Source organism: Hyla sarda, chromosome 1 (genome assembly GCF_029499605.1).
Source record: "Hyla sarda isolate aHylSar1 chromosome 1, aHylSar1.hap1, whole genome shotgun sequence".
Taxonomy (NCBI): Eukaryota; Metazoa; Chordata; class Amphibia; order Anura; family Hylidae; genus Hyla; species Hyla sarda.
The window spans coordinates 607,058,726-607,076,494 of record NC_079189.1 but is presented as its reverse complement, the minus strand read 5'-3'; the positions used below and the strand labels follow the sequence as shown (position 1 = coordinate 607,076,494).

The window sequence follows — 17,769 nt, the reverse complement described above, 5'->3', positions numbered from 1 at the left end:
GATGCAAGCCACGGGGGGCAGATGTCACGGTGGGGGAGTAGCAGACAACAGCGGGCCACGGTCCGTATCGTGCTATCAAAGCACTTCGTCAGAGGGGCCTGACGAAGTGCTTTGATAGCACGATACGGACCGTGGCCCGCTGTTGTCTGCTACTCCCCCACCGTGACATCTGCCCCCCGTGGCTTGCATCTATGTCTGCACGATATGCAATAAAGTAAGATTTTGCTACTACCTCTCGGGTCTTGGGTGAGTTGCTCCTATTCATTTGTCTTTTTATGCCATAATAATGTGTTATCTGCATCATTTATTGCTCTTAATCGATTTCTTCCCTGTGTGACTTTTTTGATGTTTAAGACGACTTGATTTCCCACATTTTGAACATGAAAATGGCTTTTCTCCTGTGTGAATTATTTGATGTCAAACAAGATTAGATTTCTGAATAAAACATTTCCCACATTTTGAACATGAAAATGGTTTCTCTCCTGAGTGAATTCTTTGATGTTTAACAAGAGATGGTTTCATAGTAAAACATTTCCCACATTGTGAACATGAAAATGGCTTTTCTCCTAGGTGACTTTTTTTTTTATGTATAACAAGAAGTGACTTAGAAGCAAAACATTTCACACATTCTTAACATGAAAATGGCTTCTCTCCTATGTGACTTTTTTGATGTCTAATAAGAAGTGATTTAGAAGCAAAACATTTCCCACATTGTGAACATGAACATGGCTTCTCGCCTGTGTGAATTTTTTGATGTTGAATGAGATTTGATTTATTAGAAAAACATTTTCCACATTCTGAACATGAAAATGGCTTCTCTCCTGTGTGAGTTCTGTTATGTTTAACAAGATCGTATTTCTGAATAAAACATCTCCCACATTCTGAACATGAAAATGGCTTCTCTCCTGAGTGAATTCTTTGATGTTTAACAAGGGATGGTTTCACAGTAAAACATTTCCCACATTCTGAACATGAAAATGGCTTCTCTCCTGTGTGAATTTTTTGATGTTGAATAAGATTTGATTTAATAGAAAAACATTTTCCACATTCTGAACATGAAAATGGCTTCTCTCCTATGTGACTTTTTTGATGAAAAACAAGAAGTAATTTAGAAGCGAAACATTTCCCACATTGTGAACATGAATATGGCTTCTCGCCTGTGTGAATTTTTTGATGTTGAATGAGATTTGATTTAATAGAAAAACATTTTCCACATTCTGAACATGAAAATGGCTTCTCTCCTATGTGACTTTTTTGATGAATAACAAGAAGTGATTTAGAAGCGAAACATTTCCCACATTCTGAACATGACAATGGCTTCTCTCCTGAGTGAATTTTTTGATGTTGAATGAGATTTGATTTATAAGAAAAACATTTCCCACCTTCTGAATATGAAAATGGCTTATCTACTGTGTGAATTCTTTGATGTTGAACAAGAGATAGTTTAACAGTAAAACATTTCCCACATTGTGAACATGAAAATGGCTTCTCTCCTGTGTGTATTTTTTGATGTTGAATGAGATTTGATTTATTAGAAAAACATTTTCCACATTCTGAACATGAAAATGGCTTCTCTCCTGTGTGAGTTCTGTTATGTTTAACAAGATCGTATTTCTGAATAAAACATCTCCCACATTCTGAACATGAAAATGGCTTCTCTCCTGAGTGAATTCTTTGATGTTTAACAAGAGATGGTTTCACAGTAAAACATTTCCCACATTCTGAACATGAAAATGGCTTCTCTCCTGTGTGAATTTTTTGATGTTGAATGAGATTTGACTTAATAGAAAAACATTTTCCACATTCTGAACATGAAAATGGCTTCTCTCCTATGTGACTTTTTTGATGAATAACAAGAAGTGATTTAGAAGCGAAACATTTCCCACATTCTGAACATGAAAATGGCTTCTCTCCTGTGTGCATTTTTTGATGTTGAATGAGATTTGATCTATCCGGAAAAAAAATTCCACATTCTGAACATGAAAATGGCTTCTCTCCTGAGTGAATTTTTTGATGTTGAATAAGTTTTGATTCATATGAAAAACATTTTCCACATTCTGAACATGAAAATGGCTTCTCTCCTGAGTGAATTCTTTGATGTTGAACAAGAGATGGTTTCACAGTAAAACATTTCCCACATTCCGAACATGAAAATGGCTTCTCTCCTATGTGACTTTTTTGATGTCTAATAAGAAGTGATTTTGAAGCAAAACATTTCCCACATTGTGAACACGAACAAGGCTTCTCTCCTGTGTGAATTTTTTGATGTTGAATAAGATTTGATTTATTAGAAAAACATTTTCCACATTCTGAACATGAAAATGGCTTCTCTCCTGTGTGAGTTCTGTTATGTTTAACAAGATCACATTTCTGAATAAAACATCTCCCACATTCTGAACATGAAAATGGCTTCTCTCCTGTGTGAATTTTTTGATGTTGAATAAGATTTGATTTCTGGGTAAAACATTTCCCACATTCAGCACATGAAAATGGCTTCGTCATATTTAGCGTTGATGAATCAGATGACAGGACTTGTATAACAGGATGAGATGAGAGATCTTGGTTGTGAAGGGCTGAGGGTGTATCTGGGATAATGGAATGTTCTTCATATGTATCTTGTGTGATATCATCATCTGCTTTATAATCTGAAGATATAAGATTCTCCTCTGATCTCCTGGTACAGTCATCTGCCAAGAATGAAACAGATTTTATTTTTAAGTAATAACCTTAATCCCTGAATGACCAGCAATTTCATTTTTGTCCCTTCTCGCTTTAGAAGACTCATAACTTTTATCTTTCCATGTATAGGGACATATGAGGGCTTGTTTTTTGCGGAACCAATTGTGCTTTGTACAATACCATTCATATCACCATAAAATATACTGCAAAACAAATAAAATGGACATAACATTTAGCAAATTTGGGGGTGGTATTTTATGCCATTTACTTGGTGCGATCACAAGAATATCCAATTTGTACCGTTTTTGACAAGTTTTAACACTTTTAAAAATAACAAACATAAAAACAAAATTGCTTTAAATAGCCACATTTTGACCCCTGTTACTTTTTTTTAGTTTTTGGTTTATTGAGCTGTGTTAGAACTCATTTTTTGCAACATGACCTGTAGTATTTATCCCTATTTGTTCACATTTTATTAAATTTTTTCTGGGCTATGATGTGACCAAAAATACACTGTTCTGTTTTGTATCTGTTTTACGTTTATACCATTCTCTATGTATCTTCATTAAAGTCATTATTAATAACTCGCATAATTACGCATGTGGTGTTACCAAATATATTTATTTTTGTTCACATAATTTTATTTTTTTACTTGAGGGCAGCTTCCGTGTTCGTGATGTTATGCCAAGTCCCCTCCATTCACTTATATGGGAGGAGGCCTGATGGCTATGTCATAGCTGTCACGCCTTCTCCTATAGAAGTGAATGGAGGGAGGCGTAGCGGTCGCATCGCCAGTCATCGGGCACGTTGCAGAGTTCACTCTGTGCTCCAAATGATTGCGGGGTTCCATCTTATCCCCTATCCTTTAGATAGGGGATAAGATGTTTGTGGCAGAGAACTGCCGTGGGTCATAAAGAGCAAGAAAGGAATATAACTCAGTATCTTCTCCCAGTGATGTGCGCCCTCCCCCTCCCTCCCCAACTGCTACACAGAACAGGAGAAAATCAGAGCCGGTGTAGGTCACAAGGGGAGGAGCTTACAAGGAAACACTGCCCGGAATAATGCTGCCCTGCTCTTAGCTCCCAGGGCCCCTGTTGTGCCCTCCCCGTCTTTCCCTGTGCACCCCTGCTAGTTACTAATATATGTAATAAATATCCTGGGTTGGAGCAGAGCACAGTCAGGGTGAAATAATTTACAGTGCGGAGCTGGGATGTTTCTGTAACAAGTAGGACAAATGGGGACTCTTCAGGGATGGTGGGACATATGCAGCAGTCCTTCTATCCAATAAGTATATTTCATGTCCATATCCCAACTATAATCTACATCCATGTATTTCCTGGGTTAAAGGATTCCCCTTGACCCGGAATAGAAGTACTGATCTAGCAGTAAATACACAGGCCCAGATTTATCAAACTGTGTGAGAGGAAAATTGGAGTGATTTTCCTACAGCAACCAATCACAGCTCAGGTTTCACTTTACCACAGCTTGTTAGCTGAGCTGTGATTGGTTGCTGTGGGAAAATCACTCCAATTTTTTCTCACACAGTTTGATAAATCTGGGCCACAGAATACAAGTTAATTAATCAAATTAACCCCCCCCCCCCTGCCCATCAGGCATAAATCACCCAAGAACCAGAACACACGTGTATTGTCTTTTCTTCTCGGAAGAAGAAGGAAGTTACACAGAAACAAGTATAGCTCAGGTACCCTGAGGTTCCTGGGATGAATTGTTATATGGTTGTATACTGGGGTTTACCCTGGTTCCTCTGCCATTATCCTTTGGAAAACAGCTGTATACTGGGGGATTCCCTAGTCTTTCAGCCAGCGAGTAGCTCATCATGCGTGCTGTGGCATGTGATGGTATAAGGCTTCCCTACAGAACTGCAGGTAACGTACCTCTCCTTGTTCTGTTGTGCCTGACATGATGGCTGGGATAATGTGCACATTGGTGCGCTTTGGCAGATCATTTGAGTTGTCTGGCTTTTTCGGCAGGCTGGCGGCATCTTGGCGCAGCTTCTGTTCTCTCTTGCCCGCTGGGAATAACGTTGAGCTGCAAGAAAGGCTCAGGTCATTGCTCTCTATGAGGAGGCAGATTTTGCACATTTCTGCGCTTGCTAGTGGGCAGCCAGGGTGTATGGGTGTACCATCATAACTGCCAATGTGCAGCCGAATCCCGCTGATGCCTGTCTTGAGCATGCACAAGGGGTGGTCTTGTTATTAATTACCAACGCTGCCACTGAGAGCCTGCGCACGTCCCTAGGCAGAACTCTCTCAGATGGAGGAGGTAAGTGGATCGCTCAGTAGTCCCTTGTGGTAATTCTGCCTTTTCTTCCCTTATATCAGCTTTTTTTTTTTTTTTTTCATTTTTAGATGTCCTACTCAGGAAGGAAGAGGTTTAGAAAGTTTAGATGTGTCAGATGCCAGCAACTGCTTCCAGATGATTGGGATAAGGATGTTTGTAACCTATGCATTACTCCATCGCAGCCTACTGCTCAGATGGAACCCAGTCCTTCCTCGGTTGGTTAAAAAGTGACTTATGCTCCACCTTCACTGAGATGAAAGCTTCCTTTAAGGGGAAAAAGTGCAAGATCTCCCATAAAGATGTGTCTCCTTCTCCATAAGCATCTTCCAGTGTCCCATCAGAGCCAGGCAGCAGTGAGTTTGAAGAAGGAGAAATCTCGGAGGATCTATATCTCCTCAAAAAAAGATAAAAGTGCTGAATTTTTGGAGTCCAGTAAAAAAGGATCATCTTTTCTACTTTCCTCCTTCTCAAGATAGAATGTTACCTGCACATCTGATGCTTAAAGAATGGTATCAAAAAGACTGGTGGAAACCCAAAAGGTGGAATTAGCAGCAGCTCAGCTAGAAAGTAAGCCGGTCTCCCCATCCAATGAATCTACCATGCTGTCAGATCTCACAGAAAGAAAAGCTTATACATTGTGTAAAAAGACCTACTCAGCAGCATCATCAGCCTCCAAAGTGCCAGTGTTACGCCGAGCGCTCCGGGTCCCCGCTCCTCCCCGGAGCGCTCGCTTCTCTCTCGCTACCGCAGCGCTCCGGGCAGCTCCACTGACCCGGTGCGCTGCGATACCGTCTCCAGCCGGGATGCGATTCGCGATGCGGGTAGCGCCCGCTCGCGATGCGCACCCCGGCTCCCGTACCTGACTCGCTCTCCGTCTGTCCTGTCCCGGCGCGCGCGGCCCCGCTCCCTAGGGCGCGCGCGCGCCGGGTCTCTGCGATTTAAAGGGCCACTGCGCCGCTGATTGGCGCAGTGGTTCCAATTAGTGTGTTCACCTGTGCACTCCCTATTTATACCTCACTTCCCCTTCACTCCCTCGCCGGATCTTGTTGCCATTGTGCCAGTGAAAGCGTTTCCTTGTGTGTTCCTAGCCTGTGTTCCAGATCTCCTGCCGTTGCCCCTGACTACGATCCTTGCTGCCTGCCCCGACCTTCTGCTACGTCCGACCTTGCTTCTGTCTACTCCCTTGTACCGCGCCTATCTTCAGCAGTCAGAGAGGTTGAGCCGTTGCTAGTGGATACGACCTGGTCACTACCGCCGCAGCAAGACCATCCCGCTTTGCGGCGGGCTCTGGTGAAAACCAGTAGTGACTTAGAACCGATCCACTAGCACGGTCCACGCCAATCCCTCTCTGGCACAGAGGATCCACTACCTGCCAGCCGGCATCGTGACAGTAGATCCGGCCATGGATCCCGCTGAAGTTCCTCTGCCAGTTGTCGCCGACCTCACCACGGTGGTCGCCCAGCAGTCACAACAGATAGCGCAACAAGGCCAACAGCTGTCTCAACTGACCGTGATGCTACAGCAGCTACTACCACAGCTTCAGCAATCATCTCCTCCGCCAGCTCCTGCACCTCCTCCGCAGCGAGTGGCCGCTTCTGGTCTACGACTATCCTTGCCGGATAAATTTGATGGGGACTCTAAATTCTGCCGTGGCTTTCTTTCCCAATGTTCCCTGCACTTGGAGATGATGTCGGACCAGTTTCCTACTGTAAGGTCTAAGGTGGCTTTCGTAGTCAGCCTTTTGTCTGGAAAAGCTCTGTCATGGGCCACACCGCTCTGGGACCGCAATGACCCCGTCACTGCCTCTATACACTCCTTCTTCTCGGAAATTCGAAGTGTCTTTGAGGAACCTGCCCGAGCCTCTTCTGCTGAGACTGCCCTGTTGAACCTGGTCCAGGGTAATTCTTCCGTTGGCGAGTACGCCGTACAATTCCGTACTCTTGCTTCTGAATTATCCTGGAATAATGAGGCCCTCTGCGCGACCTTTAAAAAAGGCCTATCCAGCAACATTAAAGATGTTCTGGCCGCACGAGAAATCCCTGCTAACCTACATGAACTCATCCATCTTGCCACTCGCATTGACATGCGTTTTTCCGAAAGGCGTCAGGAGCTCCGCCAGGATATGGACTTTGTTCGCACAAGGCGTTTTTTCTCCCCGGCTCCTCTCTCCTCTGGTCCCCTGCAATCCGTTCCTGTGCCTCCCGCCGTGGAGGCTATGCAGGTCGACCGGTCTCGCCTGACACCTCAAGAGAGGACACGACGCCGCATGGAGAATCTCTGCCTGTACTGTGCCAGTACCGAACACTTCCTGAAGGATTGTCCTATCCGTCCTCCCCGCCTGGAAAGACGTACGCTGACTCCGCACAAAGGTGGGACAGTCCTTGATGTCTACTCTGCTTCTCCACGTCTTACTGTGCCTGTGCGGATATCTGCCTCTGCCTTCTCCTTCTCTACTATGGCCTTCTTGGATTCCGGATCTGCAGGAAATTTTATTTTGGCCTCTCTCGTCAACAGGTTCAACATCCCAGTGACCAGTCTCGCCAGACCCCTCTACATCAATTGTGTAAACAATGAAAGATTGGACTGTACCATACGTCTCCGCACGGAGCCCCTTCTAATGTGCATCGGACCTCATCACGAGAAGATTGAATTTTTGGTCCTCCCCAATTGCACTTCCGAAATCCTCCTTGGACTACCCTGGCTTCAACTCCATTCCCCAACCCTGGATTGGTCCACTGGGGAGATCAAGAGTTGGGGGCCCTCTTGTTTCAAGGACTGCCTAAAACCGGTTCCCAGTACCCCTTGCCGTGACTCTGTGGTTCCCCCTGTAACCGGTCTCCCTAAGGCCTATATGGACTTTGCGGATGTTTTTTGCAAAAAACAAGCTGAGACTCTACCTCCTCACAGGCCTTATGATTGTCCTATTGACCTCCTCCCGGGCACTACTCCACCCCGGGGCAGAATCTATCCTCTGTCCGCCCCAGAGACTCTTGCTATGTCGGAGTACATCCAGGAAAATTTAAAAAAAGGCTTTATCCGTAAATCCTCCTCTCCTGCCGGAGCCGGATTTTTCTTTGTGTCCAAAAAAGATGGCTCTCTACGTCCTTGCATTGACTACCGCGGTCTTAATAAAATCACGGTAAAGAACCGCTACCCCCTACCCCTCATCTCTGAACTCTTTGATCGCCTCCAAGGTGCCCACATCTTTACCAAACTGGACTTAAGAGGTGCTTATAATCTCATCCGCATCAGAGAGGGGGATGAATGGAAAACGGCATTTAACACTAGAGATGGACACTTTGAGTATCTGGTCATGCCCTTTGGCATGTGCAACGCCCCTGCCGTCTTCCAAGACTTTGTTAATGAAATTTTTCGTGATCTCTTATACTCCTGTGTTGTTGTATATCTGGACGATATCCTGATTTTTTCTGCCAATCTAGAAGAACACCGCCAGCATGTCCGTATGGTTCTTCAGAGACTTCGTGACAATCAACTTTATGCCAAGATAGAGAAATGTCTGTTTGAATGCCAATCTCTTCCTTTCCTAGGATACTTGGTCTCTGGCCAAGGACTACAAATGGATCCAGACAAACTCTCTGCCGTCTTAGATTGGCCACGCCCCTCCGGACTCCGTGCTATTCAACGTTTTTTGGGGTTCGCCAATTATTACAGGCAATTTATTCCACATTTTTCTACCGTTGTGGCCCCTATCGTGGCTTTAACCAAAAAAAATGCCAATCCCAAGTCTTGGCCTCCTCAAGCGGAAGACGCCTTTAAACGGCTCAAGTCTGCCTTTTCTTCGGCTCCTGTGCTCTCCAGACCTGACCCATCTAAACCCTTCCTATTGGAGGTTGATGCCTCCTCTGTAGGAGCTGGAGCGGTCCTTCTACAAAAAAATTCTTCCGGGCATGCTGTTACTTGTGGTTTATTTTTCTAGGACCTTCTCTCCGGCGGAGAGGAACTACTCCATCGGGGATCGAGAGCTTCTAGCCATTAAATTAGCACTTGAGGAATGGAGGCATCTGCTGGAGGGATCAAGATTTCCAGTTATTATTTACACCGATCACAAGAACCTCTCCTATCTCCAGTCTGCCCAACGGCTGAATCCTCGCCAGGCCAGGTGGTCTCTGTTCTTTGCCCGATTTAATTTTGAAATTCACTTTCGGCCTGCCGATAAGAACATTAGGGCCGATGCTCTCTCTCGTTCCTCGGATGCCTCGGAAGTTGAACTCTCTCCGCAACACATCATTCCTCCTGACTGCCTGATTTCCACTTCTCCAGCCTCCATCAGGCAAACTCCTCCAGGGAAGACCTTCGTCACTCCACGCCAACGCCTCGGAATCCTCAAATGGGGTCACTCCTCCCATCTCGCAGGCCATGCGGGCATCAAGAAATCTGTGCAACTCATCTCTCGCTTCTATTGGTGGCCGACTCTGGAGACGGATGTCGTGGACTTTGTGCGAGCCTGCACTGTCTGTGCCCGGGATAAGACTCCTCGCCAGAAGCCCGCTGGTTTTCTTCATCCTCTGCCTGTCCCCGAACAGCCTTGGTCTCTGATTGGTATGGATTTTATTACAGACCTACCCCCATCCCGTGGCAACACTGTTGTTTGGGTGGTCGTTGATCGATTCTCCAAGATGGCACATTTCATCCCTCTTCCTGGTCTTCCTTCAGCGCCTCAGTTGGCTAAACAATTTTTTGTACACATTTTTCGTCTTCACGGGTTGCCCACACAGATAGTCTCGGATAGAGGCGTCCAATTCGTGTCAAAATTCTGGAGGGCTCTCTGTAAACAACTCAAGATTAAATTAAACTTTTCTTCTGCATATCATCCTCAATCCAATGGACAAGTAGAAAGAATTAACCAGGTCTTGGGTGATTATTTACGACATTTTGTTTCCTCCCGCCAGGATGATTGGGCAGATCTTCTACCATGGGCCGAATTCTCGTATAACTTTAGAGTCTCTGAATCTTCCTCCAAATCCCCATTTTTCGTGGTGTACGGCCGTCACCCTCTTCCCCCCCTCCCTACTCCCTTGCCCTCTGGTTTGCCCGCTGTAGATGAAGTGACTCGTGATCTTTCCACCATATGGAAAGAGACCCAAGATTCTCTTTTACAGGCTTCATCTCGCATGAAAAAGTTTGCCGATAAGAAAAGAAGAGCTCCCCCCATTTTTGCTCCCGGAGACAAGGTATGGCTCTCCGCTAAATATGTCCGCTTTCGTGTCCCCAGTTACAAACTGGGTCCACGCTATCTTGGTCCTTTCAAAGTCTTGTGCCAAATTAATCCTGTCTCTTACAAACTTCTTCTTCCTCCTTCTCTCCGTATTCCTAATGCCTTTCATGTCTCTCTTCTTAAACCACTCATCATCAACCGTTTCTCTCCCAAATTAGTTTCTCCCACTCCTGTCTCCGGTTCTTCTGACGTCTTCTCAGTGAAAGAGATACTGGCCTCCAAGACGGTCAGAGGAAAAAGGTTCTTTTTAGTGGATTGGGAGGGCTGTGGACCTGAAGAGAGATCCTGGGAACCTGAGGACAACATCCTAGACAAAAGTCTGCTCCTCAGGTTCTCAGGCTCTAAGAAGAGGGGGAGACCCAAGGGGGGGGGTACTGTTACGCCGAGCGCTCCGGGTCCCCGCTCCTCCCCGGAGCGCTCGCTTCTCTCTCGCTACCGCAGCGCTCCGGGCAGCTCCACTGACCCGGTGCGCTGCGATACCGTCTCCAGCCGGGATGCGATTCGCGATGCGGGTAGCGCCCGCTCGCGATGCGCACCCCGGCTCCCGTACCTGACTCGCTCTCCGTCTGTCCTGTCCCGGCGCGCGCGGCCCCGCTCCCTAGGGCGCGCGCGCGCGCCGGGTCTCTGCGATTTAAAGGGCCACTGCGCCGCTGATTGGCGCAGTGGTTCCAATTAGTGTGTTCACCTGTGCACTCCCTATTTATACCTCACTTCCCCTTCACTCCCTCGCCGGATCTTGTTGCCATTGTGCCAGTGAAAGCGTTTCCTTGTGTGTTCCTAGCCTGTGTTCCAGACCTCCTGCCGTTGCCCCTGACTACGATCCTTGCTGCCTGCCCCGACCTTCTGCTACGTCCGACCTTGCTTCTGTCTACTCCCTTGTACCGCGCCTATCTTCAGCAGTCAGAGAGGTTGAGCCGTTGCTAGTGGATACGACCTGGTCACTACCGCCGCAGCAAGACCATCCCGCTTTGCGGCGGGCTCTGGTGAAAACCAGTAGTGACTTAGAACCGATCCACTAGCACGGTCCACGCCAATCCCTCTCTGGCACAGAGGATCCACTACCTGCCAGCCGGCATCGTGACAGCCAGCAGCCTCCTAGCTGGTGGCAAGAGCCCTGCGTATCTGGCTGTCTATGTTATTACAGGATATTGAAGATGATATTCCATGAAAAGAATTGTTGGAGAATCTCTCACCTTTAAATTCTGTCTCTGCGTTCCTACGTGATTCCCCACTGGACATCATAAGGTTCTCCTCCAGAGCACTTGTCCTATACAATGCCACCAGAAGATCATTATGGATTTAAAAAGTACCTGTCACCAAATACACTTTTCTAAACTAACAACTCCTAACACTCCTCCCACCCTTAAAAAAAATTCTGAGCTTTAACCTCTTAAGGACGCAGGGCGTATGGATACGCCCTGCATCCCGAGTCCTTAAGGACGCAGGGCGTATCCATACGCCCGTGGGAATTCCGGCCCCCACCGCTAGCCGGTTGGGGACCGGAGCCGGATGCCTGCTGAAATCGTTCAGCAGGCATCCTGGCATATCGCCCAGGGGGGTCATTATGCCCCCCCATGTCGGCGATCGCCGCAGATCGCTGGACAATTCAGTCCAGCGATCTGCGGCGATTCCGGGTCAATCGGGTCTCCAGTGACCCGGTGACCCGGAATTACTGGCTGTTCGGGGCCGTCTCTGACGGCCCCGAACAGCCAGAGCCTGCAGGGGTGAGGTGGCACTGGTGCCACCTCACGATCGCCCTGATTCGTCGGCCGGATTACCGGCCGACCAATCAGGGCGCCTGCTGCGGGCGTCACTCCCGCACCCGCTCCGCCCCTCTTCCGGAGGACGTGAGCGGGTGCGGGAAGACGACCCCCGGTGCTGGGGACCCCGATCCCCGGCGCCCCTGTTGGGATCGGGGCCCCAGGAGCGACGGAGACGACGAGGGACAGCCTGTGATGGAGCAGCAGCAGGAGGTGAGTTACAGCCTCCTGCTGTTGCTTAGCAACAGCTCCCAGCATGCAAAAAGGGCATGCTGGGAGCTGTAGTTATGCAACAGCAGTAGGCAGACCACCACAACTCCCAGCATTCCCTTATGGGCATGCTGGGACTTATGGTTTTGCAACAGCTGGAGGCACATTTTTTCTATGGAAAAGTGTACCTTCAGCTGTTGTATAACTACAACTCCCAGCTTGCACAAACAGCTAAAGTGCATGCTGGGAGTTGTAGTGGTGCATCTGCTGGTTGCATAACTACAACTCCCAGCATGCCCGTTGGCTGTCGGTGACTGCTGAGAGTTGTAGTTTTGCAACAGGTGAAGGCACACTGGTTGTGAAACTTAGAGTTTTTTTTACCTAACTCAGTGTTTCACGACCGGTGTGCCTCCAGCTGTTGCAAACTACAACTCCCAGCAGTCACCTTACACCATGCACCGTACATGCTGGGAGTTGTAGTTTTGCAACAGCTGGAGGCACACTGGTTTTGAAACACTGAGTAAGGTCACAAACTCCGTGATACATAACCAGTGTGCCTACAGCTGTTGCAAAACTAAAACTCAGCATGTACAGTCTGTCAGCGCATGCTGGGAGTTGTAGTTATGCAACAGCTGGATGTCCCCCCCAATGTGAACGTACAGGGTACACTCACATGGGCGGAGGCTTACAGTAAGTATCGGGCTGCAAGTTTGAGCTGCAGCAAATTTTCTGCAACAGCTCAAACTGCCAGCGAGAAACTACTGTGAACCCCCGCCCGTGCGACTGTACCCTAAAAACACTACACTACACTACCACAAAAAATAAAATAAAAAGTAAAAAACACTACATATACACATACCCCTACACAGCCCCCCTCCCCTCCCCAATAAAAATGAAAAACGTCTGGTACGCCACGGTTTCCAAAACGGAGCCTCCAGCTGTTGCAAAACAACAACTCCCAGTATTGTCGGACAGCCGTTGACTGTCCAGGCATGCTGGGAGTTTTGCAACAGCTGGAGGCACCCTGTTTGGGAATCACTGGCGTAGAATACCCCTATGTCCACCCCTATGTGATCCCTAATTTAGGCCTCAAATGCGCATGGCGCTCTCACTTTGGAGCCCTGTCGTATTTCAAGGCAACAGTTAAGGGTCACATATGGGGTATCGCCGTACTCGGGAGAAATTGGGCTTCAAATTTTGGGGGGTATTTTCTGCTTTTACCCTTTTTAAAAATGTAAAGTTTTTGGGAAAAGAAGCATTTTAGGTAAATTTTTTTTTATTTTTTTTACATATGCAATAGTCGTGAAACGCCTGTGGGGTATTAAGGTTCACTTAACCCCTTGTTACATTCCCCGAGGGCTCTAGTTTCCAAAATGGTATGCCATGTGTTTTTTTTTTTGCGGTTCTGGCACCATAGGGGCTTCCTAAATGCGGCATGCCCCCAGAGCAAAATTTGCTTTCAAAAAGCCAAATGTGACTCCTTCTCTTCTGAGACCTGTAGTGCGCCAACAGAGCACTTTTCACCCCCATATGGGGTGTTTTCTGAATCGGGAGAAATTGGGCTTCAAATTTTGGGGGGTATTTTCTGCTTTAACCCTTTGTATAAATGTAAATTTTTTGGGAAACCAAGCATTTTAGGTACATTTTTTTATTTTTTTTTACATATGCAAAAGTCGTGAAACCCCTGTGGGGTATTAAGGTTCACTTTACCCCTTGTTACGTTCCCCGAGGGGTCTAGTTTCCAAAATGGTATGCCATGTGTTTTTTTTTTGCTGTCCTGGCACCATAGGGGCTTCCTAAATGCGGCATGCCCCCAGAGCAAAATTTCCTTCAAAAAAGCCAAATGTGACTCCTTCTCTTCTGAGACCTGTAGTGCGCCAGCAGAGCACTTTTCACCCCCATATGGGGTGTTTTCTGAATCGGGAGAAATTGGGCTTCAAATTTTGGGGGGTATTTTCTGCTATTACCCTTTTTAAAAATGTAAAACTTTAGGGAAACCAAGCATTTTAGGTAAAAAAAAATTTCTTTTTTTTTACATATGCAAAAGTCGTGAATCACCTGTGGGGTATTAAGGTTCACATTACCCCTTGTTACGTTCCCCGAGGGGCCTAGTTTCCAAAATGGTATGCCATGTGGGGTTTTTTGCAGTTCTGGCACCATAGGGGCTTCCTAAAGGTGACATGCCCCCCAAAAACCATTTGACGCTCCTTCCCTTCTGAGCCCTCTACTGCGCCCGCCGAACAATTAACATAGACATATGAGGTATGTGCTTACTCGAGAGAAATTGGGTTTCAAATACAAGTAAAAATTTTCTCCTTTTTACCCCTTGCAAAAATTCAAAAATTGGGTCTACAAGAACATGCGAGTGTAAAAAATGAAGATTGTGTATTTTCTCCTTCACTTTGCTGCTATTCCTGTGAAACCCGTAAAGGGTTAAAATGCTTACTGAATGTCATTTTGAATACTTTCGGGGGTGCAGTTTTTATAATGGGGTCATTTATGGGGTATTTCTAATATGAAGACCCTTCAAATCCACTTCAAACCTGAACTGGTCCCTGAAAAAAAGCGAGTTTCAAAATTTTGTGAAAAATTGGAAAATTGCTGTGGAACTTTGAAGCCCTCTGGTGTCTTCCAAAAGTAAAAACTCATCAATTTTATGATGCAAATATAAAGTAGACATATTGTATATGTGAATTAAAAAAAAAATTATTTTGAATATCCATTTTCCTTACAAGCAGAGAGCTTCAAAGTTAGAAAAATGCAAAATTTTCAAATTTTTCATCAAATTTTGGGATTTTTCACCAAGAAAGGATGCAAGTTACCAAAAAATTTTACCACTACGTTAAAGTAGAATATGTCACGAAAAAACAATCTCGGAATCAGATTGATAACTAAAAGCATTCCAGAGTTATTAATGTTTAAAGTGACAGTGGTCAGATTTGCAAAAAATGGCCGAGTCCTTAAGGTGAAAAAGGGCTCAGTCCTTAAGGGGTTAAAAAGCTCTGTATCATACCTTTAGTCTTGTTCAATGAAGCCTGCTGGGGGACAACTTTCGCCCTCACATTGTTACAGCACTGTGATGAATAGAAGATCTCAGGCTGTGTTGCTAGGCTCTCCTGCAGGTTTCAGTCTGTGCAGCTTTCTGTGAGAATCTGTGGAGCTTTCACTTTATGTGCAGCTGTCAATCAAGCTCAGTGCATAGAAAAGCACTTCCTGAGTTTGGACTAGTGCTAAGCCAATGAGAGGAAAACACAGGTCAAGTCTTATCGTGGCTGTTATAGAAGTCCACTAAGAAAAAGAGGGAATTTTCATCAGTCTGACAGAAGGCGTCAGTACGAGAAAAAACAAGTGGCGCAAAGAAGAAGCCCTTCACGCCAAAGAATAAAAACCAATGACGCCAGGCCTCAAGATCATCCGGTGGGAGCCAGGCTTCAAGCTTTTGCAAACGTCTCATTTGTTACATCCTCAGATGCCTGGGTAACAAACACTGTGAAAAACAGATTCACTAGAACTAAGAGGAAAACCTACGGACAGGTTTATGGTCATCAGGGCTTCCAATGTTGTTTCTGAGTTGGTCCAGCAGTTTCTTCTCAAAGAAGCTTTGGAGAAAGTTCCAGACTCAGAAAAGGTCAAAGGGTTCTATTCACCCATTTTTCCCGTCCCAAAGTCAGGAGGAGACTGAAGACTAGTAATAGATCTCTCATTACTGAACAAGTTCTATGTGAAGAAGAAGTTCAAAATGGAATCAATCAAGTCGGTAGTTCTGGATATTCAACAAGGGAACCAGCAGACTCTGGTTCCCTTAGCAACAGGTTCGTATAAATGCGGGCAAAAAGGCTGCCTCTGCTGCAATAGCATCACCAACAACACCCGATCATTTACCTCCAAAATCACCATCCGCATCATTTCCCATCAAATCCTGCCTGAACTGTAGTTTCACCCATGTAGTCTACCTGCATTAATGTAGTTGTAGAATTCAATACATCGGAAGAACCACCCAAACCGAAAACGAAAACGCCTCAATGGACACCGCTATAACTGCTCTATTGGCCATTTGAAGCAAAGCGTATCCCGCCATCTTACAGAAAAACATAACAAAGACTTTTCTCTCATCAGAATCACACCAATCAGGCGGATTTTGCTGGATACAGATAATAGAACCACTACTTTGAACAGAAGAGAAGCCTTCTGGATTTTAAAATGCATTGTCTTTATCCTGATGTCTGAATGAGTGTATAGAAATCTAGATTATCCTGGTCCACAATTACGCCTTTATTAAACCTTTTTCAAATATTTACATCTTCTTATATCCCCTTTATGTTTTATTCTTATACATTTTATTCATCTATCTTCTACAATCTAATATACTCATATCTATATATCTATATCTTATTCTTGTATATACAATCCCACATGTCCCTACCCCAAATGTGATCCCTCAAGTAACCCAACATTTTGCACTTATTGTTGGACCATTTTTTTCCATACTTTCCATAGCTTTTTATATTCAATATTATAAGCATAATTTCCATATGTTTTGTTATAGACAAATTTCCATACTAACTTACTTAACTGTATTATCAAGTCCCATAGAGGGATGTACCCCTCCTGCCAACATACCTAATACCCAGTCACATTCTAGTTCATACTCATGCTTTTAAACCCTTTGGACAAACATCATCGGTCCCTGCCTTATACACTGCCTTATACGTGCTGCCAGCCCGCCACTGTCACAGCACGCCAGCACCTCAAGCTCACAGGATTCTAACCAGCTATTTGCGCCAATCCTATCCCTCCACTCCCTCTCCTGATAATCTCCAGCAGTCCCATCATTCACTGTTTGTTTCTTCTTTTCTTCTAGTACCCCATACTAGTTTTACAGCATCTCGGTGGTAAGTACATCATACTGCATCTATACTGTACATTAGTATTGTGCACTGTCTGCAAACATGTACCTCTACATTTGCTTTAAAGGGGTACTCCGGTGCTAAGACATCTTATCCCCTATCCAAAGGATAGGGGATAAGAAGCCTGATCTCGGGAGTCCTGCCACTGGGGAACCCAATGATCTTCCACCCCGCAAACCGTTAGAATCAGTCCCCGGAGCGTGCTCGCTCAGCGTCTGATTACTGGGGATCACGGGGACGGAGCATAGTGCGACGTCACGCTCCGCCCCCTCAATGCAAGCCTATGGGAGGGGGCGTGATAGGGGATAAGATGTCTTAGCGCCGGAGTACCCCTTTAAGTGTTTGTGTGTAACTCTGCACTCACAGAAATATCATTGTTCCTTACTCTAGTCACTTGCCTATAATCATGTACCCACACAAATATTGCTCCCTACTTTTATTAATGGACTTAAAAATTACAAAGTATAATATTATTTATACATAGTTTCATACTCTTTTTCTACCTGCATGGAATATGCCGATATTTTACTTCTCTATACTCACTCCATTGTCTTATTATATTCCTACTGTTCACACTTTATGCATACACATTCCGAATATTGTTTATCCTATTGGCTTTTACATATGAGTACCTTGCTATATATATACAGTACAGACCAAAAGTTTGGACACACCT

At 45.5% G+C, this 17,769-nt stretch overlaps 2 protein-coding genes across 2 annotated transcripts in view; both read right to left on the bottom strand.

Moving 5' to 3' along the window:
* The window catches only part of LOC130296708 (zinc finger protein 260-like), a 473,195-nt gene that overhangs the window by 66,459 nt on the left and 388,967 nt on the right, over positions 1–17,769 (bottom strand). The gene's annotated exons all lie outside the window — the stretch shown is intronic.
* Positions 287–17,769, bottom strand: part of LOC130296437 (oocyte zinc finger protein XlCOF7.1-like) — a 327,909-nt gene continuing 310,426 nt past the window's right edge. Inside the window, exon 7 of the mRNA XM_056547951.1 lies at positions 287–2,687. Within this exon, the coding sequence (XP_056403926.1) occupies positions 631–2,687 (2,057 nt within the window). The 3' untranslated portion in view covers positions 287–630. The remainder of the gene's footprint in view (positions 2,688–17,769) is intronic.